This window comes from Vipera berus (genome assembly GCF_964194415.1).
Source record: "Vipera berus genome assembly, chromosome: W".
In the NCBI taxonomy this organism is placed as follows: Eukaryota; Metazoa; Chordata; class Lepidosauria; order Squamata; family Viperidae; genus Vipera; species Vipera berus.
Genome location: NC_138210.1, coordinates 51,955,444 through 51,983,126, shown reverse-complemented (window position 1 = coordinate 51,983,126; position 27,683 = coordinate 51,955,444). Strand labels below are relative to the sequence as shown.

General features: G+C 44.2%; 2 protein-coding genes across 3 annotated transcripts; both read right to left on the bottom strand.

Moving 5' to 3' along the window:
* Positions 1 to 565: 565 nt before the first annotated feature.
* Positions 566 to 14,431, bottom strand: LOC308676495 (fructose-bisphosphate aldolase A-like). 2 transcript variants are annotated; one of them, XM_081342317.1, is made up of 9 exons: positions 14,229 to 14,431; positions 6,727 to 6,852; positions 6,338 to 6,549; positions 5,012 to 5,066; positions 4,714 to 4,874; positions 2,791 to 2,874; positions 2,444 to 2,618; positions 1,696 to 1,895; positions 566 to 1,011 (listed from the first exon to the last, which is right to left on the bottom strand). In XM_081342317.1, exons 2-9 carry the CDS (start codon positions 6,836 to 6,838, stop codon positions 916 to 918), a joined length of 1,095 nt encoding a protein of 364 aa, XP_081198443.1. In that variant the 5' UTR covers positions 6,839 to 6,852; positions 14,229 to 14,431; the 3' UTR covers positions 566 to 915. The 2 variants fall into 2 exon arrangements, with proteins under 2 accessions (XP_081198443.1, XP_081198444.1); XM_081342318.1 differs by lacking the exon at positions 14,229 to 14,431 and adding an exon at positions 8,216 to 8,239.
* Positions 14,432 to 18,171: 3,740 nt separating this feature from the next.
* LOC308676504 (crk-like protein) lies at positions 18,172 to 21,566 on the bottom strand. The gene is made up of 3 exons (XM_081342336.1): positions 20,296 to 21,566; positions 19,573 to 20,028; positions 18,172 to 18,830 (listed from the first exon to the last, which is right to left on the bottom strand). The coding sequence occupies exons 1-3, from the start codon at positions 20,467 to 20,469 to the stop codon at positions 18,705 to 18,707; spliced, it is 756 nt and encodes a 251-aa protein (XP_081198462.1). The 5' UTR covers positions 20,470 to 21,566; the 3' UTR covers positions 18,172 to 18,704.
* Positions 21,567 to 27,683: the final 6,117 nt, after the last annotated feature.

Sequence of the window (27,683 nt, the reverse complement as noted above, 5' to 3'; positions counted from 1 at the left end):
GGGGGGGGCAGATAGAGAAATAACTACAATTTGGACCAGAATTTCCCTTAAGCAAGGCAGTTAAGTAAGTCGCATCCAATTTTATGACCTTTTTTGCTATGGCTGTTAAGTGAATCACTGCATCGTTAACCGAATCATGCAGTTAAGCGAATCTAGCTTCCCCTTATTGACTTTGTGTGCTGGAAGAAAGCTGGGAAGGTCAGAAATGGCAATCATATAACACACACACAGATACAGATGCTGGTCAGAAATGGCGATCATCTCTCACTCATATCTCTCTCTCTCTCTCTCACACACACACACACACACAGCAACCTGGTAAATACATGCCAGTTGCCGAGCTCTCAAGATTTTGATCATGTGACTGTGGGGATACCATGACAGGTTGCATGCGTGAGGACAGGTTGCAACTCACTTTTTTCGGTACCATTATAATTTCAAATTGTCATTAATCAAATAGTTCTAAATTGCCCTTCCATCTAATGGCAGGAGTATTTTTTGTTGTTGTTGTTGTTAAGCAATCAACTTTGTTGAAGTTCTGCAGCGGGACAAGAAAAAGAGGCACTTGCAATGTTTAAATAGATTTTTATTTCAAGAGGTCTGCAAGTCAGACGTCCCTGCTCCGGAGACATTTTGATGTTTTGGCCGCAGACCCGGGAGTGTCATTCACCAGAAGAAGCTGGATTTCACATACAAAGATGGGGATGTGTGAGAGAAGGGAGTAAGCCAGAACTTCTAGGTTTTTCACGGCAAGACAAAGATCTACACCTTTCTCTTTATGAGGGAAGCTGGCAAAAGGGACAGGTGAGGGTAAGGGAAGGAGGGGGACAGGGGAAAAACAGTCAGCAGACATCACAGTAGCCCAGGCACAATATAGCAACAAGAGAGCAGACAAGGTAACCAAGCCTCCGATTTTTAATAAGCGTGGTTGGAAACAAAGAGCGACTCGCTGGCAGCTGCTCCCGTTTGGCCAGATGAAACGTATTTACCTTGGCAGGCAAGGCTGTTGGCCTGTAAGGGGGAAAAATTCATTGTGAGAGGAGTAGGACCGGTCAAAAGCAGAAATAGCACATCACTTCGCCTTCCCTGCCTTATTGAGCTCAGGGACAGCCACAGGGCACTGAGGGCACCTATCAAAGTCCTTTCTCTCGTTGAAGGAGACAAAAGAACTGCAGGGGAATCTCTTTCCCACAAAACCTCTTTTCTGGCAGAATTGCTGGCAAATACAAGAGCTCTCCTCCCACTTTCAATCTCTTTCCCCCAAAAGGCTCCTGGGTAAGTGTGGCCCACCAGCATGATATAGAAATAACACTCAGACTTATATACTGCCCCATAGTGCTTTACAGCACTCTCTGGGCTGTTTATATCATCAGCATTCTCTGCATATTGCCCCTCAAGAGCCAGGATCGAACTCCAGGCTGTGAGCAGAGTTTGCCTGCAATGCTGCATTCTAACCACTGCGCCACCAGGTGGTGGACTCTTGTGAAATGCAACATCGCAAACCATTCCCACTAAAATTGCTTCACCATTCTGCTTTTCCACTTAATCTTCTTGCCTCATCTTAATTAAAAAGTATGTCTAACACACTATATGCTTAACTTTGGGGGAAACTGGCTTTTTTAACTCTTTCACGGATTACACATGTTCTTTTCCACAATCATAATCCCTTGTTAAACCCTGCTAGATGTAACCTACCAAAGCACGCTTGATGTATTCCTCCTGGGCGTTCTTCAAGTTTTCTTTCTTGCCGCTCCAGGCCTTGAGAGCAGAAGCTTGGAGGGCACGGCCATAAGAGAAGGTCAGGGCCCATGGCTTGTGCAGAGGGCACTTATTGATGGCGTTCAAATGGATGGAAGCCTCTTCCTCACTCTGACCTCCAGACAGGAAAGTGATGCCTGTGACCACAGAAAGAATGTGAGTAGGCCAGGCAAAACTAAGCATGGATTTAAGGTCTATGGAAAATAGCTTTAAGAAGGAGGAAGTGTCTGTATGGGGAAATCCAGGAGAAAAATTGAAGGATTCTTGCTTTCTTTTCTATCTTCACTCTACACTGACCCTTCAAGAAAATGGTTCCAATTATATAGGTGGGGTGCACCTTGTCTATACTTACAAAATGCGGGAGTTCCCAAGGGGGGGGGGAATTCTATAGGACTCCAGTAGCAAACATGGTATAAAACATCAATGATGTCACAGGTCAGTTTTCCCCAACTGGATGCGTAGGCTCTATAATTCCCAGAGTTGCAGTCCCCACAGACCCAAATAATTGAAGAACCCCAGAATGGAAACAAACCTAACATATTAATAACTTTTGTTATTATAAAATGTACAGAGAAGCCCAAATGCACACATGTAATCGTCTATGGCTGTCCATGTGTCTACATGACCCACTTTGGGATTAGAAGCAGGCAGAAAATTGGGGTGTTAGAAGTTTGATTTTTCTTACCAGGCACTGCTGGAGGGACGGTGCGGCGCAGGGCAGTCACGGTGGCAAAAGCAATTTCCTCAGGCGCATATTTGGTAGTACAGGCATGGCCAGGTGTCACCATGTTTGGCTTGAGCAGGGTCCCCTCCAGGTAGATATGATGGTCACTTAAGGCCTTGTACACAGCAGCCAGAACCTGTCCAGAGAGTGAATCAAAGGAAGAAATAATAATAATAAGATTCCTATTGTCAAAAGAATTCTCGGTTGCATCGGGAGCCTCCTTTTCCAGTTACGAGGCATGCAAAAGGCTTTTCCGCCCCACTGTACCCTACTGAGGTCGGTTGAGGAGCCCCCTTCCCCGTCCTCACCTTCTCTGTCACATACTGGCAGCGTTTGAGGTCATGGTCACCATCGGGAAGGATTTCTGGTTCCACAATGGGAACAATTCCATTCTGCAGTTCAGGGAAAGGAGAGACATTATCATGATTAGAACCCCAAATTGATAATGCATTTAAAAAAAAAACCCCATTTTAGAAACCAGTGCAGCCCCTTTTCAGGTCACCGGCTGTATTCAACTTTGGAATAGTGCGCAGCACTGCACCAATTGCCAGATGCCTCCTAAGCACTTTTTTAAGGTGGTGGCATTAATCCTAAGAGGCTGAGGGCTTCGCCACCTGAAATATTTCCCTCTTCTTCACACAAACCCATTGGCCATTAAGAACTTCATGCTGTTCCTTTGTGTCCCCTCTGCTGGAGAGACCGCAGCCACATTGCTCTTGAGAAACTTGTCTGCCCATCACGTTATTTAGAAAATCACTAGCTTTTTAAACCATCACAAAAAGGGCCATGAAATTAGGTGATCAATCTGTTTTACAACTACCACAAGTTACAACCATGGAGCGAGAGTCTACTAAGTTGAGGACTACCTAGCTTTTAATTATACACCGATTTTCAAATTAACCGTTTTTCATTTCCTTAGCTCCCTTAGCTCTTGCCCAAGCAAAAAGGTAGAATATAAATTTAATAAGTAAAGCAAATATGATTAATCCCTGTGGGTTCCCTTTTCCCTTCTTCACATTAAAATTATAGATAAATGGCATTTTTTAAAAAAGAGAAATCTGAAATGTGGGGTTTAGATTTTCACCCCTGCCATAAACGACCTCTATTTTCAGGGGGAAACAACCCAAAACTCTTATTCCTTTCCAATTTATCCATGCTGTCTGTGAAATTGCAAGCAGTGAAGCATAATATATTGGGGGACGTTTATTGAAGTATGCCCCAAGAAAAATTTACAGTCATGTACGTATCTAACTCCAGCCACTGGAAAAATAAGGACATTGAAAAAGGTCCTTGCAAAATTGCCCAGAACTATTTCTGTTGATAGACGATCACAAAACAGCTATTTGAGCACTGCCCTCTTAAGACATACTTGGCAGCTAAATGACATTAGGAGCTCTGCTCCACACAGCTGTATCGAGCTAACTGAAACCCAGCTTGTCTCCCAACCTAGCCAGCTAAGAATTTTTAAGGAGAGATCAAACTTTGGCTCTGTTCCATGAATTGCATTTGCTCCATTATGATGCTTTCTGTCCATTAAATATCAGTGGGTATATCGATCATCGCTGAGGCAAAAAAAAGGGGGGGGAGGGGAGGGGCAAAAAAGCCAACAGTGCTAGACTGCATTAACAGAGGGATAGAATCAGGATCACGTGAAGTGTTAATACTTTACAATGCCACACTTGGAATACAGCATCCAGTTTTGGACACCATGATCTAAAAAACATGTCGAGATTCTAGAAAGAGTGCAGAGAAGAGCAACAAAGATGATTAGGGGACTGGAGGCTAAAACATATAAGGAACGGCTGCTAGAATTGGGTATGTCTAGTTTAATGAAGAGAAGGACGAGGGGTGATGTGATAGCAGTGTTCCAACATCTCAGGGGCTGCTCCAAAGAAGAGGGAGTCAAGCTATTCTCCAAAGCGCCTGAAGGCAGGACAAGAAGCAACGGATGGAAACTAATCAAGGAGAGAAGCAACCTAGAACTAAGGAGAAACTTCCTGACAGAACAATTAATCAGTGGAACAACCTGTCTCCAGAAGCTGTGAATGCTCCAACACTGGAAGTTTTTTTTTAAGAAGAGACTGGACACTCAAATTTGTTTTGAAATGGTATAGGGTTTCCTGCCTGAGCAGGGGGCTGGACTAGATGATCTCCAAGGTCCCTTCCAATTGTATTATTATTGCTATCCAACGACAGCCAGAATTCCTCTCCTAATGCCGCTGTGCACTCACCTGCTGGCAGATGCTGGCATAACGAGCAAGCACATTGGCATTCTCAATGATGGCCAGGTGGGAAGGGGTGGTGGGAGTGATCTTCAAGACACAGCGCCACTTGGCAAAGTCAGCACCATCCTTCTTGTACTGGGCACAGCGTTCAGACAAGCCATCCAGACCTACAAAGTTAGGAAGAGATTATAAGAATAAACTTCTTGGAACGCCTCAACCTGAACCTTCCATTGCTACGTGAATCCAGGTTTCTAGTCCATAATGTCAGCCACCTCTCATAATCTGCTGACATATATTTGCTTACCCTGGGTGGTGGTCTCTCCATTAGTCCCGGCAAGAGGCACAACACCTTTGTCAACCTGCATGGAGGGAAGAACGGAGGAATATCTGTCAAACCAATGACTGATCACTCCATTCTCATCAATACACCTTTAGTTTCCCATAGTGATTAGGGCAAAAATATAAACATTCCCTTTTCATCCCTATCAGCGGTCTGTGTCTTCCTCAGTCTTGGGTCCTCTACCAGACCTCTGGAAGTCTGAGGGTTCTGCACAGAAACTTAGCTGTTCCTAGCACTGCCTTCTTCCAGACAGAGAACTATGATGTTGTTCCTGGAATCTGTTGGGTCACTTTCCCAGCTTAGGAGTTGCAGTTCTGAATGCTCCTACCAGCACTGGAACCACTTCAGCCTTTACTTCTCACAGCTTCTCTAGTTCATCCTTCAGGTCCTGGTACTTCTCATATACGTAGTCCTCAACTTACAACTTGTGACTTAGTGACCGTTCAAATTTACGACAGATCTACTTGGGGGCTTACGACCCCAGATTTCAAGTTCTGCGGTTATATGACCAAATTTAGGGTGCTTAGCACCAGCTGGACACACGTATGGCCATATTTACAGCTGTTTGCAGTGTCCTCCAGTCCTGTAACCCATTTTAGTTACTTCCGGTTTTCGGCAAAACCATGCCAACAGAGGACGATTGGTTTGCTTAAAGACAGCGGTGTCCGCTTAACTTTCGGAAAGTACACCAGCCCTTGAAATTCTAATCTATCAGATTAGCTGAATGTAGGAAACAATAGACGATCCAAATGAAAAAAATATAAAGGCACCACTCTGAATATTTTGTTACGGTTGTCAATCTCCTGTTTCAATAGCAAAACTTTGTAGCCACCATCTCTCTCCTCCCTTGTTGGTCCCCCCCCATTAAGCACACTAAAGGGATTCCAGTGTTTAGTATCCCAAAAGCTTCCTGTTCATCATTAAACTGGAAAAAGAATTATGTTCAGTACAGTTAACCACAAAAGGTGCAAATCACCGAGGACATGGCATATCCTGTCTTCCTATACAGACAATATCTAGATACGTTACGAGAGACACTATCTAAAACCCACTTTATTCAACCCAATGGCCTCGTGTATCTTGGATCAGCTCCATCCAAAGAGTTCAATGGCGACAATATTATTAGCATCCATCAGCATTTTTCTTATACGATTGAGGAAAAGAAAATCAGGCATGGGTGAAATCAAATGTTCCCGTCCCTTGCATTCTGTTCCAGATTTGTTCACACCATTCCATTCCCACCATTTTGGGTTTTGCAAACCCCTAATTAAAACCCAACGAGATGCTTACCTTGATGCCAACCAGGGCACCTTTGTCCTTAATGACCTTTGTGAAGAGATTCCCGTCATCAGCTTTTTGGTACATGGTCTCATGGAAGAGGATCACACCACCGATGCAAGGGTTGACACGGGCATCTGCGGTGAAGAGCAGTTGCCTGTAGAAGCGGCGGTTTTCTTCGGTGTTTTCGGTGCCAATGGACTGCAGGCGTTTGGCAATGCTGCCTAAGAGGCAAAAAGACAAAGCAGAAATTTGTGTCAAATGCTCCATTTGAGACCTGCAGGCCTTTTAAAGTCCTGTCTCCACCCCCACCCCCCCTATTTTTACCCCACTGCCTTCCCAACCCCCCAAACCTCCCCCCCCCAGCCCAGAGCCTCTCAATGTGCCTCTTTGGCTCTTACCAGTAGACTCATCAGCTGCTAGGATGCCTTTGCCGGTTGCCACAATGCGGAGAGCATTTTCTGACAGCTCCTTCTTCTGCTCTGGAGTCAAGGCTGGGTATTGGTGAGGCATCTTGGATGACTAAACTGGAGAAGGCCAGGGAAGTGTTAATGGCTTGGCAACAAAGATCCTGTAGCCGAAGGGCGGATCAGCAGGGGGACCCAAGCGCTCTTCTGAATTCCCAGAAGCATAGCTTAAAACAAGAGTTTTAAGCCGCAAAATCATAACACAAAATACACCGGGGGGGGGGGAGATTTTCTGTGCTTTATCAATTCCTGCACTAGGTACATGCTCAGGAGAGCCTTAATCTTGTCCTTCCCAATTCTGAGACGTTACAGGTAGGTTGGAATGCAACCCTATCATTGTTAGCCAGCAGAAGCCCAGGTTAACAACCTTAGTGCGATACATCTGAAGGGTTAATTAGGGAAAGGAGGCTACGAATATATTGCTAAGCACATTTGATTTGTGCTTAGATTGTAAGCCGCCCTGAGTCTTCGGAGAAGGGCGGGATATAAATGGGATTAAAATAAAAAAAATAAAAATAAAATAAATATTCATCCTGAGCCACGATTTCAGCCCCCAACCACTGTGATGGTTTACATGACTGGCCATTGATGAACCAGGTCTCCTTGTTCCTTCCCACTGCAACACAGCCACACATCTATCTAACCCTGATGAACCACCAAACGTTTCTACAGAGACAGAGAATTATGTTACCATAGAGATTAGAGGATTTCCATTCAGGTTAAAAGGAGGCCTCTAATTTCCTGTCAAGGGAGCAAATTAACCCAGCCAAGGTCATTTCAAGGACAAGGAAATCTTTTATTCTCATTTTCAGCTTCCCTAAACACCCCCCCCCATGTTTCTAGCACAGCCTCTCTTTCACCTAGCCTCATATCTTTCCTTCTGCAAACTACTATAGATTTTTTTTAAAAAAAAAGAATAAGGAGGGGGGGAAAAAGCATTAACTTCGAAAACTTGGCCGGGGCGCCAAAACCGGAACTCGGAAGAGTGGGAATTACCCTGGAAGGAAGAAAAAAAGGCAAAAATCCCTGATTTCTCCGGCGGCAAGAGTTAAAATGTGCTAAGCCCATTGGTTTGTGCTTAAATTGTAAACCGCCCTGAGACTTCGGAGAAGGGCGGGATATAAATGGGATTAAAATAAAAAATGAATAAATAAATAAAAATAAAGAGAGATTAAACTTCGCCACGTGACTTCGTCTCCTGCTTCCCCCCCCTCCCCAAAGCGGTTTCTTTTCCCTCCCTTCGGCAAATATTATTACCTCTCCAAAACCAGAGTCTTGCATGCATAAATATATATATATATATTTTTAAAAAGAAAAAATGAAACGGAGATAAATTGGAACCGTCCCTCAACCTCGTAGCAATGTCCACTGTTCCCCTTCTCCTTCCCCCCCCCCCGGCCACTTCCAAATCAAGATGGCTCACCGCTCTCCTCCTTCGGAAAAGTACTAACGCCTGCGCGCGGGGGAACAGCAGCAGCAGCTACAGACGGCGAGAGAGCCCGAAACCCGAGTGAGGAGCTCGAGTCGAACGCAGAGAGGCCCCCGCCGTTCCAAAATCGAACGTCACGTAACTTAGGCGGAAAAGGGTGAGAAGTTGACTCATTAAGGCTTGGGGGGGAGGGGAGAGACTTAAAGGGCCCGAGTCCTTTCTTCGCATCACGACAAAGTATTTAAAACACACACACACACACAGAGACGGAAACGAAGCGTAACGTGGGCGGAAGGCTTTGCTGAGTCGCGCCCGGGAAAAGGAAGGCCGGGGGTAATAATTTCGCATGGCCTGATTGTGCAAAAAAACAAAACAAAAAAAGGGGCTGCTACTTGAATAGTCTTGGAGCAGTAAAATTACACAATAAAATGTGGCATTCTGATGACAAGGGAAAGGCCTGGCTTAGAATCTCCCTACATGGTAACTTTAAGGGCACTGTGGAAAGAGAACAACGATCCTTTCTTTAATTACCCTGCCCTAATGGTATGGAGATCGCTGCAGATGGGGACTGTAGCCAAGAAATTAAAAGACGCTTGCTCCTGGGGAGGAAAGCCATGGCAAATCTAGACAGCACGCTAAAAAGCAGAGACGTCACCCTGTCAACAAAAGTGCGTATAGTCAAGGCCAGGGGTCGGCAACCTGAAAAAGGAAAAGAACCACCTGGGAACCGGTTCCATCACACACACAAAAAAGTGGGAGCCGTGTGCGTGCGTCCATGCACGCGCATGCGCAAAAAATGTCTTGCGCATACGCAAAACGTATTTAAAACACACACACACACACACAGACGGAAACGAAGCGTAAGGTGGGCGGAAGGCTTTGCTGAGTCGTGCCCGGGAAAAGGAAGGCCGGGGTAATAATTTCGCATGGCCTGGCCGTGATTGTGCAAAAAAAAAAACAACACAAAAAAAGGGCTGCTACTGAATAGTCTTGGAGCAGTAAAAATTACACAATAAAATGTGGCATTCTGATGGCAGTTGAAAGGCAAGGGAAAGGCCTGGCTTAGAATCTCCCTACATGGTAACTTTTAAGGGCACTGTGGCAAGATAACAACGATCCTTTCTTTAATTAGCCTTCCATCCTTCCGAGGTAGGTAAAATGAGGACCCAGATTGTTGGGGGCAATAAGCTGACTTTGTAATAATGCCGCTGGGGGGCGGGGGGGGAAAGCCCTAATAAACAGGCATATACATAGAATGAAGGCTATTGCTAAGCACATTGGTTTGTGCTTAAATTGTAAGCCGCCCTGAGTCTTCGGAGAAGGGCGGGATATAAATGGAATTAAAATAAAAATAAAATAAAATAATTACCCTGCCCTAATGGTATGGAGATCGCTGCAGATGGGGACTGTAGCCAAGAAATTCAAAGACGCTTGCTCCTGGGGAGGATAAGCCATGGCAAATCTAGACAGCACGCTAAAAAGCAGAGACGTCACCCTGTCAACAAAAGTGCGTATAGTCAAGGCTACGGTCTTCCCAGTTGCAATGTATGGCAGTGAAAGCTGGACCATAAGAAAGGCCGAGCGCCGAAGAATGGAGGCCTTTGAACTATGGTGCTGGAGAAGACTCCTGCGAGTCCCTTGGACTGCTAGGCGATCAAACCGGTCAGTCCGAGAGGAGATCAACCCTGACTGCTCTTTAGAAGGACAGATCCTGAAGCTGAAACTCAAATACTTTGGCCACCTAATGAGAAGGAAGGACTCACGGGAGAAGAGCCTAATGCTGGGAAAGGCTGAGGGCAAGAAAAGAAAGGGACGACAGAGAATGAGGTGGCTGGATGGAGTCACTGAAGCAGGAGGCGTGAGCTTAAATGGACTGCAGAAGATGGTAGAGGACAGGAAGGCCTGGAGGAACGTTGTCCATGGGGTCGCGATGGGTCAGACATGACTTCGCAGCTAACAACAACAAATGGTATGGAGGGCAGTTAAAGATCATGAAGGAATCAAAGCCAACTGCTGAAGCTACATCAAATTGGTGGCTCCGTAGGGTTCCCCCCACCCCTTTCTCCTTAACATCCTCTCCAACTTCAGTTTCACTAGTGACCTTTCAAGGGGAAACCTGATCACTCCTCCTTCAGCTCTTCTGTCCTTTCCTGAAGGACACATTACTATTTCTGGATCTCCCCCTACCCCACCCTGGGCCCATGAGCGCTGGATCTCAGCTACCAGAAAGAATGCCCTGGGCATATATGGACTGAAAGATAGCAAAATGCCATGGAAGTGATAAGAGGGAAGCAGGAGCGTGAAGAAAAGAGGCGTTAAATTAATAAACCGGGTAGAAAAATCCCAGAACTTTGGATGCCCGCCACATCTGCCCAAGCCTTACAAGCTGAAGCACTTTGGTTGAGGTGGCTGAGTTTGGAATCACTACTAAGTGTTCCAAAGAGCCCCTAAGTAGGGGAACCTCTTGACACAAAACATAGCAAAGGCTGCCAGTGTAGATTCCTTGGCGGCAGCGGCTAGGGAAGAGGGGTGGGAGCCGACTGCCCCCAGTCCTGTTTGTTAACCTTCCTCTGGTATGGAAGAGCTGCAGTGGGAGTAGATGCTGGGTTAGACAAGCCTTTGGCCTGGTCCTGCATGCTTGTTTTTATCTTCAGGATCAACATTATAGATAGGGGCAAGGTCAGATGGAGGGATTCTTAACAGGACGTTTTTTGGCTGGGGAATTCTGGGAGTTGAAATCCACCTGTCTTAAACTTGCTGAGTTTGAGAAGCACTGCTTTAGGGCAAGGAGTCAGTGGCTCAGCAGCTGGAGACCATAGAATTAGACTTTTTTTTTAATAAGATAAGCTTAAGTGGCATTGTCCTGTGCCAGTCTAGCAGTGTTAACTCCAAGAACCTAGGGCTGGCAAGTGAAGGAGTAGAGATACAGTAATTATTCCCAGGCTGTGTTCATACAACATAATGAACTAGCTTCCTGGGTTGCACCAACTCAACTCCTGGAGTTAATTATTAGTATGAAGGTATGAAGACAATACATTAATTCCACAAAACATGATTACAATTCTATGACCATAGTCCATGACTGATCAACACAACCAATCTAATCTACCGAGCTTTAAATAATATTTTAAAAAGGAACGCATCTGAGTTTGTACAGTATCTTAATCTGAATCAGTTTCTTCACGTTTAATGGTTGAAGAAATAGACCAAGTGAGTGGCAAAACACTTTCTGCTTACTCAAAAGCAAAAACAAACTTATTTGAAATTAAACCACCCATTTTAGGAGCCAGGTGTGCTGGGCAGGGAGATTTTGGTTGTACCTACACAAGTCTTAACTGCAATCCATTTCTTAATGACATGAACACAATCACACTCATGACTCTCAATGCATCTTCCCAGTTTGCTTACTGGAAGTTCACGGTGAAACATTCAGTAGAAAGGCCTACTAATTACTGAGTAAGGATCATGCATAAATGCAGAGTTTCCAGGCAGAATGTTAATATCAAGGAACAACTGTTGAGTAGTCTTGCAACAGAGTGCTGCCTATTCCTCATAAGCTCAATTGTTCAAGGAAACAACAAATGGAAGATAATGCAAAGAGGCATTTGCCAAGTTGGAAAGCCGCACTCCTTGAGAGATATCTGATGCCCCAGTGCCTAAGCCAGCATTTTTCAACTTTAGCAACTTTCAGATTGAGAATTGAAGCTGACATATCTGAAAATTGCTAAGGTTCAGAAATACTTGCCTCCAAGGCGAGAGAGGCACCCCTGTTTGATTTACGACAGGAGACAGGTGGCCAGGTCCCTCTGCTCTCAGTGTAACAGCATCTCATTAGTTTTGCCTGAATTTCCTAAGCCCTGCCTAAAACCAGGCTGAATCCACAGGGGCTTCTTTTGGGATGATTATGGTAACTGCTGAATCACAGGCTCTGTGCAGGATCTCACGTAGCAAGCAGTAGGGGACAGAGTGGGGAGCCCTCTCCTTCCCCCCCCCCCCACTTATGGTCCTTTCTATAGCCCTGTCAAAACTAAAGGATAATTTTTGAAGAACAGATGCAACTCTTGGAGACAACTGCTCCAGGGATGCTATCTTTAAATCTGAAAGATAATTATACTGCATGCAATTATTCTTATCCATTTTAGGGATTTCTGTAGATCAGACATGTAATATTGTAGATGCGAGACGGAGAGGCCAGCAATTAGGCAACCCACAATGCTGTAATATTTTCTGATCCGTTTCAGGATTTATGAAACCTAATAACTTGACTCACTGTTTCCAGTCCCCAAAGTTCCTTTCATAGCTTGGCTTAAGCAAGAGTGTGAACAGCTGAGTCCCCCGGTGCTTCAATAAGGGGGTGGGGTGGGGGGGTGGGAGCTCCAGAGTGAGCACACTAGGGGGGAGAAACAGATTTTCAATTCAATGCATTCATCTTCAGCTTCAAAAGAGCTTCTCTGGAGACTGATAAGAACATCAAATTCATGAAATCAAAGCAGTTTTATCATTTGGATGAAATGGACTCAGACACCAAAAATTAAGTTGTCTTGCAACAAACTATAGTACAGAGTTTTACTCCAAGATTGTGACAGGGACTCAAGGGTAACTGAATAAAACAGCTACCTGTGAAAGTTATTCAAAATTACTCCTGATTTTCATACCTCAGTAAAGCCAATAAAAGCAACCTGGATCATTTACAAGGATCTACTACAAAGCCCTTACATAGCTCTACAAAGCTCTACAAAGCTCTACTACATAAAGATCTAACAAACCAATGGTTTAATTATTAAGCCAAAAATGTAGACAGCCTTTCTCACATTTTCATGAATCATTTTCACAAGTGATATAAAATATATTTAGTCTGGAACATTAATGGATTTTAATGCAGGATAGAAAGCCATGGGCACATTTTTAAAAAAAATGGAAATATTCATTGCATTTAATGGGTTGGACTGAGGCATGGACATACTTCGAGTGTGAAATCAATTATCTTTATCTATTCCAATGGTGTATGTTCAGCCATATATTTTTTTTTGCAAATGAGTTACAGATGCTCTACAAGGAGCAATACAAATTATTACACATGGAAACCATCCTACCATCCAGGCAGAAGGATGGAAGATGTTTAGGAGCAAGGGGAAAAAAAGAGAAAGTGCAAAATAGCAGCATGGATATAAATTTGTTGACTTAGGTTGCAAGTGACACATTTACAGACAACAAGATTAGATACCTCACAAGAATGCGGAGAAAACAACGAGACGCAAACATTCATGGTCTGCAAAGCAGGAAATTGTGTAAGCAGCGCTTCCTCAAGCTAGCAACCAGCAACTTGTACTTTTTGCAAGTCATACCAGTCAAAAGGAAGAAACAACTGTCTTATATTATGCATGGTGTGAGACGCTAACAATAAACTGCTGGGCCCAATCGGAGCAGAGAAACCCAATTCCAAACAGGACTGGAACTTAAATCTTCTCAAACAGACAGCACGCACCCGCACGCACACACACACACACACACACACACAGAAACACAGGAATGCAAAAGTACTGTATCTAAAATCCCTGAAGAGAACGATGGATGAATGGCCTAGAAGAGGACTAAAAGGGAGCTACAGCTGTCAAAAAAATAACGGGGGGGGGGGGAACCCTCTCCATTTTAGGGCCCTGTTAAAAAAAAGATAATCAAAATAAGAGATGGATAGTTTTGAGCTGGGAAGAACTTACTTGCCCAGTGAATCTGCAGCTAACCTATTCAGTGATGCTATTTTTCCAGCCCAGCCATTGTGATTTAGCACCCTCCCCCAGGACCCCGACTGCAACCTACCCCCATCTCTCTACCCCCCCCAACACCCCCCACCCCGGCTCATTCCTATGGAGAAAAACGCCGACGCAAAGCTGGTTTCTCTCTTGCCAGTCTCTGCTCTCACCAACCTTGCTCTCCTCTAAAAACTATAATGTGAAATCCCGGCTCCCCCGCCCCCCAATCTTTTGCCCTTCTCCCCCCCCCTCAATACCGTGGGTACAGCAGGGGGCTCTGGCGAGACACGGCAGCTCCGGAGGGTGCTTGCTGACTGGCAAGAGGCAAAGACTGGAGGAGGGCTATAAAAAGAGGGAGCAGTCACTGGGCGGGGCCGGGCTAACCTTCTCCCCAACCCCTGACCTTTTGTCAGGCAGGCTAAATATAGGCCCCGGGACCTGAACAGGTGAAACCCGAGGCTCTTCTTGACATTCCCTGCAGAGCAAGGAAGAGTGAGAGGGTCAAGGGGGGGGGAGGGGAAGGGCCAGCCAACACCCCCCCAACAAGGGGGCATCTCTCAGTTGCAACACACTTTCTGTCCTTTGGACCCCTTCCTACTTGGACCCCTCTGAGCCCCACCCCCCATGCAGAGATATTTGGTTATAGCGGATACTCCCTCCCGTTCCAAGTTTTCCCCTTCTCCTCCTTGCCATCTGCAAAAAAACCTTCCCCTACGAAGGCACCACCCTCTCTTACCAAATCTCCGCTGGAATTAATTGCTGGATTTCGGTTTCTGCTCCTGGGCCCAGGATGCCAAGGTTGTCAATGCCATCTACTGTCCTCTGGGAGGAACAGCATTTTTAAACCACCGGAGAGTTAAATGGGTCAAGGCTGCCAACTGCAACACAAGAAGGGCAGGCGGAAAGAATCAAAGAGAACAGTTTTCCCCTCTGTAGGCCCAAGGAATGGGAAAGCAAAAATGGGAAGACAAATCTTCACTGGCGGACAGGAAACTGATCAGAGATTCACTTTTTGATTTCAGGATGGAGGATAAGGCTTTATTTATTAAATTTGTTTGCCACTGGATCTCGCCACAAGGTGACTCTGGTCAGCTTGCCTTACAACATTAAGCGTTGCTGGAAATTTAGACTCTTCCAGATCTCTAGGCCCTTCCATAAAATTACGGCTTCTCCAGAGACATATTAAGCAACAGGCATGACCTGGTCTTATTTTTGGACATTGCTTGCTAATCCTTGCTCTGAATCTCTGAATGCATCAGTTTTCCCTCTCATCCATCAAATTTGCACCAGTGTGTCTTGGGGGCAAAGCTGCAGGGAACTGAAAAGTTTGCAGAGTCTTGTGTGTAGTTCTGATAAAGCTGTTGTGCAATTAAGACCACCCACATGACCACAGAGACGTCCTTGGACAAGCGCTGGCTCTTCGGCTTTGAAACGGAGATGAGCACCGGCCCCTAGAGTTGGAAATGACTAGCACGCATGTGCGGGGGAACCTTTACCTTTAATGTCATGTAGTATAAGTCATAAACTAATTTTATCAGAGTTTGCTCCTTGCACTAAGCGAACAATTTGTTTTCAGCATAGGACACTGTATGAATCCAGCACTTGTAATTAAAATCAGACTGGAATGGCTATCCAACAAGCTTTTGACAGAGTCTCCTTAAGTCAGAACTGGGACCAGAATTTCCCTCGCTAAATGAGGTGGTTGTTAAGTGAGTTACGCCCAATTTTACCGCCTTTTTCCCCACTGTTGTTAGGCGGATCACTGCAGTTGTTACTTGAATCATGCAGTCCTTAAGCAAGTCCATCTTTCCCCACTGACTTTGCTTTCAGAAGCTGCCTGGGAAAATTGCAAATGGTGATCACATGGTCACAGGTTACTCCAGGAGTCATGAAATATATGCTGGTTGCCAAACACCAGAATTTTGATCACAATGGGGATGCACTTCTTGTGTGAGTACTGGTCATAAGTCACTTTTTATCAGTGCTATGGTGTAACAGTTGCTAAATGGAATAGTTGTAAGTAGAGGATTAATGTATTAAAACAAACCATGCTTTTGCATGATCCCAGCTATTAACAAGAACTAGAAATCACACATACATATTCTTCCCCACCCTATAATTAAGAGAGAAGGAAATGGCTGCACTACAGTTGTTATAAGTCAGATGAATGGTTTTTAGCAAACATTTCATTAGCATGAGGTGGACAGAAATGCACTCTGCCAGAAGGAAGAAAAAAGCGTTCTCATTTTACATTACATAAGCAGATCTCCGGGTGAGGCAAGTGTAAACACGAGCAAGATATTTCCCTGTGGCTGGTCAATTTAGCCACAGAAAGGTTGTAGGGACTTCCATATGACCATCTATAGAGTTTTCACCTTATCAATCTGTTGGATGAATAAATCATAACCTACAGGAGCTGTTGTGATAATCTGGTCATGTTTTAAATTGTCACAGGTATTTTTTACACAACTCACCAAGCCAGACTCCATAAATGGGGGATTTATACATCACACTAATCTCAAAGCAAACAAATCACAATATAGTTTAGTGCTATGTGCAAGTCATTGCAATTGGTAAATCATAGCGTATGATTTAGCACTGCATATTAACCCGAATGGAATAATATGATGAGTAAACCCAACCTTTGATAACACTAAGCCTGCATTGTCTTAAGAATACTGTATCTAGATTAATAGGCCAAAATATCCTTGGCAAGTTTGTGTTTCCAACACACAAAACTACCCTTTATTTATTTGCTGCAAAAATTTGCTGTAAAAAATTAACATAGCCACTTGGGTCTGGAAAGCTTTACAAAATTCTGGGATCTACAGTCAAAATCTGATGTAGAAAGATCTGAGTTGCATATTATTAAGGATCGAGCCAACAGTGGTGATCAAATGTTAAGAGTTATCCTGAAGATGATTAGGATCAGATTCATTCCCAGTTGTTCCAGTGAATTAGATTGTGGACAAAGAATAGAAATTAAGATATAAATGTTGGCTTAACATAAGAATAATGGCCAGAATGTTTTAAAAACTTTGAAAACCTTGAGGCCTTTGCCCAGAATGCTATGCTTCAAAGATTCTAATATACAGTATATTGTGTTTCCCCCAAAATAAAACCCATCTGGAAATAAGCTTTAGCATAATTTTTCAGGATGCTTGCAATATAAGCCCTACCCCCAACTAAGATCGTCAGCCAGCCCCATTTAATACCATATTTTCCCCAAAATAAGACCTAACTGGAAAATAAGCTCTACTGCATCCTTTGGAGCAAAAATTAATATAAGACCTGATCTTATTTTCGGGGAAACACAGTATATAATAGAAGTGGGTAACTTGTGGTTATCAGAATTACATACATCTCAGGAGCTTTTTATGACTTAGAATGAGGTTTTCTATCATTGTGAGTCAGAAAATACAGGAGTATTAAATCTACACCTGTACTGGGCCGTTGGGCCTCTGCTAAATATTAGAAGCCTATCTCAGCCACAAAAATTGCCTGCCACCTGCTTACATTTTTAAATACCTAGAGGAATTCAGAAAAAAAACACCTGCCTATCACATTAAATTGCCCCTATCCTCTAACGTGTATTTATGTATTATTTGTCTCTGGATTGTTTCAAAGTAATCGACTATTACAATGCACCATATCAGTCTAGTTTCTAAATATTAATTGTACATGACACAACCGTCCCCCAGCCATGTACACGGAGGTAATCACTGCAGTCATTCTGAGAATTGTGGTAGAGATTGGGAAGTTTTCCTCTAGGACACTGGATTTTGAATATACTAACTACACCATGTATATTGTCACAAAATGAATCAATATAGGAAATCTGAGATCATATAGGGAGAAAAGAGCTAAGCAGAGGTCACAAGCCCCAGTACATTTGCTTATAATTTAGTAAGGAAAAATACTGCACCCGTGAGCCAGAGGAGCTGTTCCTACGCATGGAAAGGGAGGCTTGATGGAACAACAGGTGGAGATCAAGAGGCCCCAAACCACACCTGTGGTGCATACTGCTGCAATCTTCAGCCTATCTCCAGCAATGGGCTGTGATCCAGTTCCCCATGGCAACCTGCAAGGCCTGGGTTGTGATGCTAGTTACCATGGCAGCACTGTTACTCTTTGCCCAGATCCATCCTCCAGCCCCTCCCCAGAAGAAGTCCATGGCAGCTGAGAAATAATCAGCAGGAAACTTTAATTAACAAGGCAGTTTTTGGAACAGACATAAAGTTGAGCGGGGATCTTACAAGAAGTGGCAGAGTTCTGTTTTATCTGGTCAAAGCCAAGCATGGCCACTTCTCTCCAAGCAAGCAAGGCCCAAGGGAAAGAGGAAGGCAAGGGGGTTCCTCATGAAAGCTCAGAGCTTCTTCTGTCATAGGATGCAAATGAAGTAAATTCAAGGGCATATAATTGAAAATCACAAGGCCAAAGCAGTAAAAGTTCTTAGGAAGCAAAAGGGAACAAGCCCAGAAAAGTCAAAGTATATCAAATCAACTACAATAATAGCATTTAAGAATAATGTTATCAAGGAGCAGTTTTCCTAAGTCGAGGAGGTGAAGATGGCCACAGCGCCCATATTCCGCTGGATCATCACAAGAGTCTACTGAGGAGGTCATAATTTAACATTCACATCAAAAAGGTCAAGAAGTTCAAAGGGAATCCAGAATTCAGAGCATTGTGATCCGGTGAGGGTCAGCAGCAGTTCAGGTGTTCCCCTGGGTAATTCAGCTGGTTTCCTCCAAGTCTAGGACTTTGACGTGGGTGAAGGGGAAGTGTCCACGGCGCCCATTCAGCTCTCCCTCCCATTGGCCATTGACATTCATCTTGGTGACTGCAATGAGATCACCCACCTGTGGAATATCACAAGACACAAAACCAAGATCAGAAGACTGCCCACCTTTCTATACTTTCCCAGTATCTCAACCTTTCCTAACTTCTGTGTGGGGAATTATAACTCCTGGAACATAGGGTCAAACAACTCCCACAACTGTTGGGTATCAAGCTGGTGAAAAATGACCTTGTTTCCCCAATACCTGACAGATGAAGCTTTTTATATTCTTTTAGTAGTCATCTCAAATGAGGAATAGGTTCCAGGCCAGCATATTTCCAATTTTCAAAGTACTGCCATGAAAGAACTGGATTGCTAGGAATGCCAGAATCCAAGCATGTTTAGTTTATTATTATTTTCTAGCTCCTTCCCCTGCATATCCCTCAGTCCTAGGAAATAGTTTGATAATTGCAATGGGCTCATTAAGAGCATAGTCGGAAGTCTGTAGCCTGGATTCTTTCATCAGCAAACTCCTCTACTCAACATTTTGATGAATAATCATATCAGCATAATTTGTATTCTTCCCCCCCACACATATAACCTTTAAAGTAAAGAGGAGGCAGGCCATAATTCCATGCCTCCTAGCAACAAAAGAAGCATTGCTCAACATTCATCATTAATCTATATCATCACCACTACCAGTGATAAATCCCCACTCACATACAGACATAATAACCAGATATTTATTCATCTCACCACCCTCCATGATCAAGATCATCTTGACCCTTTTAAAAACATTTATTTTTACTGTTTTGGTGACTTGCCTCAAAGGCCAATGCTGTTTTGTCACTGGCACCAGGCACCCTTCGTTGGACTGCTCTGGCTATTATGGGAGCGTGTCGGGGAGCGCCATGGCTGCTGGGATGAGCGTATGGACAAGGCTGGACATATGGCACGGGTATCATACCCACACGCCCATCGGCACGTTGAGCTGTCCACCACTGCTCTTCTGGCTTGGCCAAAACTCGCAAAGGCTCCCCTTTGGTGAAGGGAAGGTCTTCCTGGTCACGGCCAACAAAGTCATAGAGGGCACGGACCCACTCGCCAGCAGGAGGTGGCTGGGCAGAGGAAGGGGCTACAACGCGTCCCAAGGGAGCTACCAGGGTGGTAGTGTCCAGGTAATGCAGGCGGTAGAAGTCTAAAAGCGCTGGAAAACCATCAAATTCATGCTCCCCAATCCGTAGACGGCCAGGGAGGCTGTTTATGATGTAGTGTGACACCTGAAAGAGACAATGACAAAGAAGCATAAGCCTGCCGTCTCAAATCTTCATCAGTTTCATGATAGAACAACCAACTTTGCCCAGCTAGGATGCATCCCTCTACGTAAGTGAACTTCAAATCCTAGAATGCCCCAGTGCCAAGTATTCTGGATACTAAAGTTCAAACACCTAAAAGTCACTCTTCTAAATCTATCAGCAACTCCCTGCTAACTCTCCACAAGCATGTTTCTTTTCCCCCACCAGATATTAGGATTACACAAAAATCACCTTGGAGTTTTCACTGACGGAGAGGACGTAGTCACCAGGGCACGTAGTACTGTCCCGTACCAGAAAGGTCCCATGGCGGTGTCCCTGGAGACATGCAGCTGCTTCTTGACGACTCAGAGCACCCATATACCATTCATGAGCATCCCCAAAAGCAGACATGGCTTGAGGGAACATGGAAGGTGGAAAAAAACCACCACTCTCGTTGTTGAATGTTATTCCTACAAAAACCTGGTAAGTTTTGCTCCAGTATTTAACAGTGCTTTATGAAAGAAAGCTACCCTGCTGAGTGCTTGCCATTTCAGTAGTTTAGTAGGACCTTTAAATAATCGCAGGTATGATCCTGCAAGGGAACAGGATTTATTTTGTAGTTCCACCCCAAAATCTTTCAGCCTAAGGTCTACTATTCAAACTTGGTATCTCCCAAGAGTATCCACAGCTACTTTCCCACACACTTCCACACCACAGCAATATTTTCTCAGAAGAAAAGTAATATCTCAGGAATGCAAATAAAGTTTTTGAAGTCAAATGGTTATAATTAATGGGAAACAATTATTAAGTCTTTCGTGTTTCCCAGTTTGAACATAATGCAATAAGAGGGATACTTTCAACAATAACAAATCGCTTTATGGTTAACAATCAATCAAAGAATTAACCAGCTACTCAAAGGTAGCTTACATAGGAAAAACATCAAGATACAATGCAATCATATGAGTAATATATTTACATAGGAATCAATATAGTGTCTAATATTCAGATAAAATTAAGAGAACAGATTGCGTAAACTACAGAATCTCCACTCCTTTTAAATTAACATGAAGCATTATATGAGAAATCAGCACCACAAAAAAAAGTAATAATAACGGGCGCTCTCCTTTTAAAGTCAAATTTGAAAAGCCTTAATTTTTCACAGACAAAGCTGGCATAGTTCACAGGCACCTAAACGGAGAGGATCATCTTCCACAGCACCACAAACCCCACAAAAGCCTTTAACCCACAAAAGCCTTGAACAGGATCTGCCACAGATGGACTCAGTCCTCTCTACCCTGCATCCTTCTATTACTAGGTCGTCCTCTGGAGAAAACCACCGCACCCCAATTAACAGCTGCTGCTTCTGAGCTAATTAAAACTATTTCCCCAAGGCCTCTGGCACATCAGAAATTGACCCGCCTTCTCTCCCCCACCCCCAAGCCCCACTGCAGCAGAGGAAAAAGAAGCCCTCGCCCCCCCCCTCCCTAAATGGGCAGCATCCCACATGAGACCATCTAGCTCTGCCTCCAAAGCCGGCCGCGCTACCCCTCCACCAGGCAAATAGACCCCGAATCCCCCATTTTATCTGCACCCGCCCGGCGATTTCTCTACCGCGGCATCGCAGCCCCTTAACTCCCCAATGCAACCGGCCAGCGCCTCTTTCGCCCAGGACATCCTCCGAATCAGCGGAGCGCCCTGCCGAGGCTCCCCCGCCGGGACCCCACAATAAAGCCTCGGCTGCACATGTCTCCCCGCTTTCCCTGCACTCCTATCCGTGGACGCGGCAGGGCTCGCCCGCGGCGACCCCGTTCAACAGCCCGCGCCCTCCCCGGATCCCCCGCGCGGCCTGGCGCCCATCGCCTCGGCCCTGCCCTGCCCTGCCCTCGGAAAGCCTGGGAGTCCTGGCGGGCAGCCGACCCGCCCCTGCCCGAAAACCGCTGCCCGCAATCCGGATTGCAGCTGCCGAAGGGCTGATGGGAAAGTGACGCACCCACCCTCCTCACCCTCCCCTTTTTAAGCGGGGGTGGGGGTGGGGCAGCCATCTTGAGGGTTGGCAAGGGGGGGTCTAGGGGAAGGGGCTGCCACCATCTTCACTGTGGGAATGGCCTTCCACGCCGAGGTGGAGGCTGCGGTCGAGCTGGTGGGGGGGGCGGTTTGTGGCTGCAAGGATGGGTGGATGGGAGGGGGATTTATTTATTTATTTAGCGTATGCCATAGAATACATGGATAAAAATATTAAAAGTATATAAATAAAGGGAGCATATAATACTGTGCTACACGTATGATGGAAATATGTAGTCAAATTTGTGAGCTATGATGTATGAGGTATTCAAGAAGCTATATATATATAAGCTATAGGTTATATATATTTTATAACTAATATTGATATATATACATATATGTGTGTGTGTATATATACACACATGGAACATATATATATGTGTGTGTGTGTGTGTGTAAATTTTAGATTGCTAACAAAGAATTAAGGGAGACTATATATATACACGGAACAGCGTTCCTTGCCCCTTTGGCGTCTAGTCATGCCGGCCACATGACCACGGAAGACGTCCTCGGACAAACGCTGGCTCTTCGGCTTTGAAACGGAGATGAGCACCGGCCCCTAGAGTCAGAAACTACTAGCACACATGTTTACCTTTACATACATACATTGTTGTTGTTGTTAGCTGCGAAGTCGTGTCCGACCCATCGCGACCCTATGGACAACATTCCTCCAGGCCTTCCTGTCCTCTACCATCTTCTGGAGTCCATTTAAGCTCACGCCTACTGCTTCAGTGACTCCATCCAGCCACCTCATTCTCTGTCGTCCCCTTCTTCTATTGCCCTCGATCTTTCCCAGCATTAGGCTCTTCTCCAGTGAGTCCTTCCTTCTCATTAGGTGGCCAAAGTACTTGAGTTTTAGCTTCAGGATCTGGCCTTCTAAAGAGCAGTCAGGATTGATCTCCTCTAGGACTGACCGGTTTGATCGCCTTGCGGTCCAAGGGACTCGCAGGAGTCTTCTCCAGCACCACAGTTCAAAGGCCTCAATTCTTTGGCGCTCAGCCTTTCTTATGGTCCAACTTTCACTGCCATACGTTGCAACTGGGAAGACCATAGCCTTGACTATACGCACTTTTGTTGACAGGGTGATGTCTCTGCTTTTTAGTGTGCTGTCTAGATTTGCCATGGCTTTCCTCCCCAGGAGCAAGCGTCTTTTAATTTCTTGGCTACAGTCCCCATCTGCAGTGATCTTGGAGCCCAGGAAAATAAAATCTGTCACTACCTCCATTTCTTCCCCATCTATTTGCCAGGAATTGAGAGGGCCAGATGCCATGATCTTGGTTTTCTTAATGTTAAGTTTCAACCCAAGTTTTGCACTCTCCTTCTTCACCTGCAACAAGAGGCTCTTTAGTTCTTCTTCACTTTCTGCCATTAGAGTGGTATCATCTGCGTATCTTAGGTTGTTGATATTTCTTCCGGCAATCTTAATTCCAACTTTTGATTCATCTAGCCCTGCCTTTCTCATGATGTGCTCTGCATATAAGTTAAATAGGCAGGGCGACAGTATACAGCCTTGCCGGACTCCTTTCCCAATTTTGAACCAATCAGTGGTTCCGTGTCCAGTTCTCACTGTTGCTTCTTGGCCCGCATATAGGTTTCTCAAGAGACAAATAAGATGGTCTGGTACTCCCATCTCTTTAAGAACTTGCCACAGTTTGTTATGATCCACACAATCAAAGGCTTTAGCATAGTCAATGAAGCAGAAGTAGATGTTTTTCTGGAACTCCCTAGCTTTCTCCATGATCCAGCGTATGTTGGCAATTTGATCTCTAGTTCCTCTGCCTCTTCGAAATCCTGCCTGCACTTCTGGTAGTTCTCGATCCACATACTGCTGAAGTCTAGCTTGTAGGATTTTAAGCATGACTTTACTAGCATGAGAAATGAGTGCAATGGTGCGATAGTTTGAACATTCTTTGGCACTGCCTTTCTTTGGAATTGGAATGTAAACTGATCTTTTCCAATCCTGTGGCCATTGTTGAGTTTTCCAAATTTGCTGGCAAATTGAGTGTAGCACTTTTACTGCATTGTTTTTTAAGATTTTGAATAGCTCAGCTGGAATACTGTCACTTCCACTAGCTTTGTTGTTGCTCAGCTTTTCTAAGGCCCACTTCACTTCACATTCTAGGATGTCTGGCTCGAGGTCAGTGACCACCTCATTGTGATTATCAGGGACGTTAAGCTCATTCTTGTATAGTTCTTCTGTGTAATTTTGCCACCTCTTCTTAATCTCTTCTGCCTCTGTTAGGTCCCTGCCATTTTGGTCCTTTATCATGCCCATTTTTGCATTAAACGTTCCCTTCATTTCTCCAATTTTCTTGAAAAGATCTCTGGTCCTCCCTATTCTATTATTTTCTTCTATTTCTTTGCACTGTTCATTTAAGAAGGCATTCTTATCTCTTCTAGCTATTCTCTGGAATTCTGCATTCAATTGGGTGTATCTTTCTTTTTCTCCCTTGCCTTTCGCTTCCCTCCTTTCCTCAGCTATTTGCAAAGCTTCCTCAGACAGCCATTTTGCTTTCTTGCATTTCTTTTTCTTTGGGATGGTTTTGGTTGCTACCTGTTGTACAATGTCGCGAACCTCTGTCCATAGTTCTTCAGGCACTCTGTCTATCAGATCTAATTCCTTAAATCTATTTGTCACCTCTACTGTATATTCAACAGGGATATGATTTAATTCATACCTGAGTGGCCTAGTGCTTTTCCCTACTTTCTTCAGTTTAAGCCTAAACTTTGCAAGGAGAAGCTCATGGTCTGAGCCACAGTCAGCTCCTGGTCTTGTTTTTACTGACTGTATAGAGCTTCTCCATCTTTGGCTGCAGAGCATATAGTCAATCTGATTTCTGTGTTGACCATCTGGTGATGTCCATGTGTAGAGCCGTCTCTTGGGTTGTTGGAAAAGAGTGTTTGCTATGACCATTGTATTCTCTTGACAGAATTCTATCAGCCTGTGCCCTGCTTCATTTTGCACTCCAAGGCCAAACTTGCCTGTTATTCCAGTTATCTTTTGGCTTCCTACTTTAGCATTCCAATCCCCCATGATGATAAGAACATCATTTTTTGGTGTTAGTTCTATAAGGTGCTGTAGTGCTTCATAGAACTGGTCAATTTCATCCTCTTCAGCACTGGTGGTTGGGGCATAGACCTGGACTACTGTGATATTGAATGGTTTGCCTTGGATTCGAACTGAGATCATTCTGTCATTTTGAGGATTGTATCCCAGTATTGCTTTTCCTACTCTTTTATTGACTATGAAGGCTACTCCATTTCTTCTGAAGGATTCTTGCCCACAGTAGTATACCTGATGGTCATCTGAATTAAATTCACCCATTCCTGTCCATTTTAGTTCGCTGATACCTAAGATGTCAATGTTCAGTCTTGTCATCTCTTGTTTGACCACGTCCAGTTTTCCTTGATTCATGGATCTTACATTCCAGGTTCCTATGGAGAAAAAATCTTTACAGCATCGGACTTTCCTTTCACCACCAGACATATCCACAGCTGAGCGTCCTTTCGGCTTTGGCCCAGTCGCTTCATTCTTTCTGGCGCTACTAGTACTAGCCCTCTGCTCTTCCCCAGTAGCATATTGGACACCTTCCGACCTGAGGGGCTCATCTTCCAGCGTCATATCGTTTTGCCTTTTGGTACTGTCCATAGGGTTTTCATGGCAAAGATACTGGAGTGGTTTGCCATTTCCTTCTCCAGTGGATCACGTTTTGTCAGAACTCTCTGCTATGACCTGTCCGTCTTGGGTGGCCCTGCACGGCATAGCTCATAGCTTCATTGAATTACGCAAGCCCCTTCGCCACGACAAGGCAGTAATCCATGAAGGGGACATACATACATACATACATACATATAAATATAAATATAAATATATAAAATTTGTTGTGTGTTTTTTTGCTATTTATTTCTCTTCATCTCTGCTGGAGGGAGCCATCGATAGAGTTAGAATTAGTGGTATGATTAAGAGATGTTTCCAATAAGCATTGTACTAGATTATTGGAAATGTTCACAGATAAATGAAAATAGGTGGGGGTTTTTTAAACTGATATATATTAACATATCAGTCCACTCAACCATTGGTTTGCTGATTAAATGCCAATAAGAGCCTTGGTGGCACAGTGGTTAAAATGCAATATTGCAGACTAATTGTGCCGACTGCCAGCAGTTCGATCCTGACTGGCTCAAGGTTGATTCAGCCTTCCATCCTTCTGAGGTGGGTAAAATGAGGACCCAGATTGCTGGGGGCAATAGGCTGACTTTGTAAATTACTTTGAGCTGTAAAGCACTGTGAAGAGGTGTGTAAATCTAAGTGCTATTGCTATTGGTATTTAAGATTAATTAACTTTATTGTCCCGTAGTGTCTGTAGGATGGGTCAGAAAACTAAAAATAGTGGCTATGGCTGCACACAGCCTTGTCCCCCTTGTTCATTCTATGGATGAACCCGGTAGAGTAAAAGGCCAAAGGTTTCAAGTTTGTGTCCCAGATGCCCACTGTTCAAAAGCTGGAATTAAGGATTTAAGAAATCCAGGGAAGCTAGCAGAGATTTTTTCCCCACAGTGATCTATTTATTCCTAAAAAATAGGTAACAAATTTGAGCCAAGTCTCTTCTCTCCCTTTCCCCCTCCCCTCCTTTCCCTCTCCTCTTTCCCCTTTCCTTTCCTCTGGTCTGTTTTCTCTATACAAAGTCTGTGATTGTAAATCTTAGCGGGATTTTATTTTTTCTCGTATATTTCGACTGGAAATTCTCTTCAGATGCGATTTGTGATCTTCACATTTATTTATTTTTAACTTCACCTTCAAATGAGAAAAAAAGCTTTTTCAACCTTTTGTTGTGTGTGCAAGCACTCTACTCTGTGCTGTATATTTGATGGCATTTTTATCAGCTTTATTGTCCCTGCTAATTTACCAGGCAGGTTCGCAGGCTTTGGGACCCTCCCCCCTCTGTCTCACATATCAGGGTTAAAGGCAGGACATTTGATAACATCCCGTGGCAGTTGTAATTACATATAGCTGCACAAAGTCAAGATGGCAGGGCCAGAGTATATAGAACCAATTGACTTCTAGGAATGGAGTATTAAGACCTCTAATCATCACCCTACAGGGTCAGCCCTCTACCTAAATCTTATCTCTCTCTCTCATACACGTGATCTGTGGCTTCCCATCTTGTGAAATACAACTCCGGGTAATAGTAATAAGAAACACAATAAAACAATGAACAAGAAAAACTAGATGCCTAATTCAACAACTTATATTTATCCAGCTATTCCAAGTGCCTGGGGGAAAAGCCAATTCCTAACAGCTTTCCAAAAGTTTCAAGGGTGGGGGTGGGAGGGGCGGTGGCAGCAGTGTTTTCAGATCTTAAAGAGAAGGGTGTTCCATAATCGTAATTCTTAACCACTTTCAGAATTTCTAACAAACTTACAGTAAACAATTTCTCTTTGTTATCACTGATTTTTGTCTTCATATTTTTTCTACTTATTCAATCAATAGTGAAGCATACCATAGCTTACCTGTGGAATGAACATAACCATCTCAGTTTGCTTTAATTGCATATCTTTGTCATCATAATAAAAAGTCA

Coding starts and splice junctions, on each gene's coding strand:
- LOC308676504 (XM_081342336.1), bottom strand. CDS start 20,469: ATGTTCCCTCAAGCCATGTCTGCTTTTGGGGATGCTCATGAATGGTAT. Junction 20,029..20,295: donor CCGTCAGTGAAAACTCCAAG/GTGATTTTTGTG, acceptor TGTCTCTTTCAG/GTGTCACACTACATCATAAA. Junction 18,831..19,572: donor AAACAGCATTGGCCTTTGAG/GCAAGTCACCAA, acceptor GATATTCCACAG/GTGGGTGATCTCATTGCAGT.
- LOC308676495 (XM_081342317.1), bottom strand. CDS start 6,838: ATGCCTCACCAATACCCAGCCTTGACTCCAGAGCAGAAGAAGGAGCTG. Junction 6,550..6,726: donor AGCAGCTGATGAGTCTACTG/GTAAGAGCCAAA, acceptor TTTGCCTCTTAG/GCAGCATTGCCAAACGCCTG. Junction 5,067..6,337: donor GTGCCCTGGTTGGCATCAAG/GTAAGCATCTCG, acceptor CCCTCCATGCAG/GTTGACAAAGGTGTTGTGCC.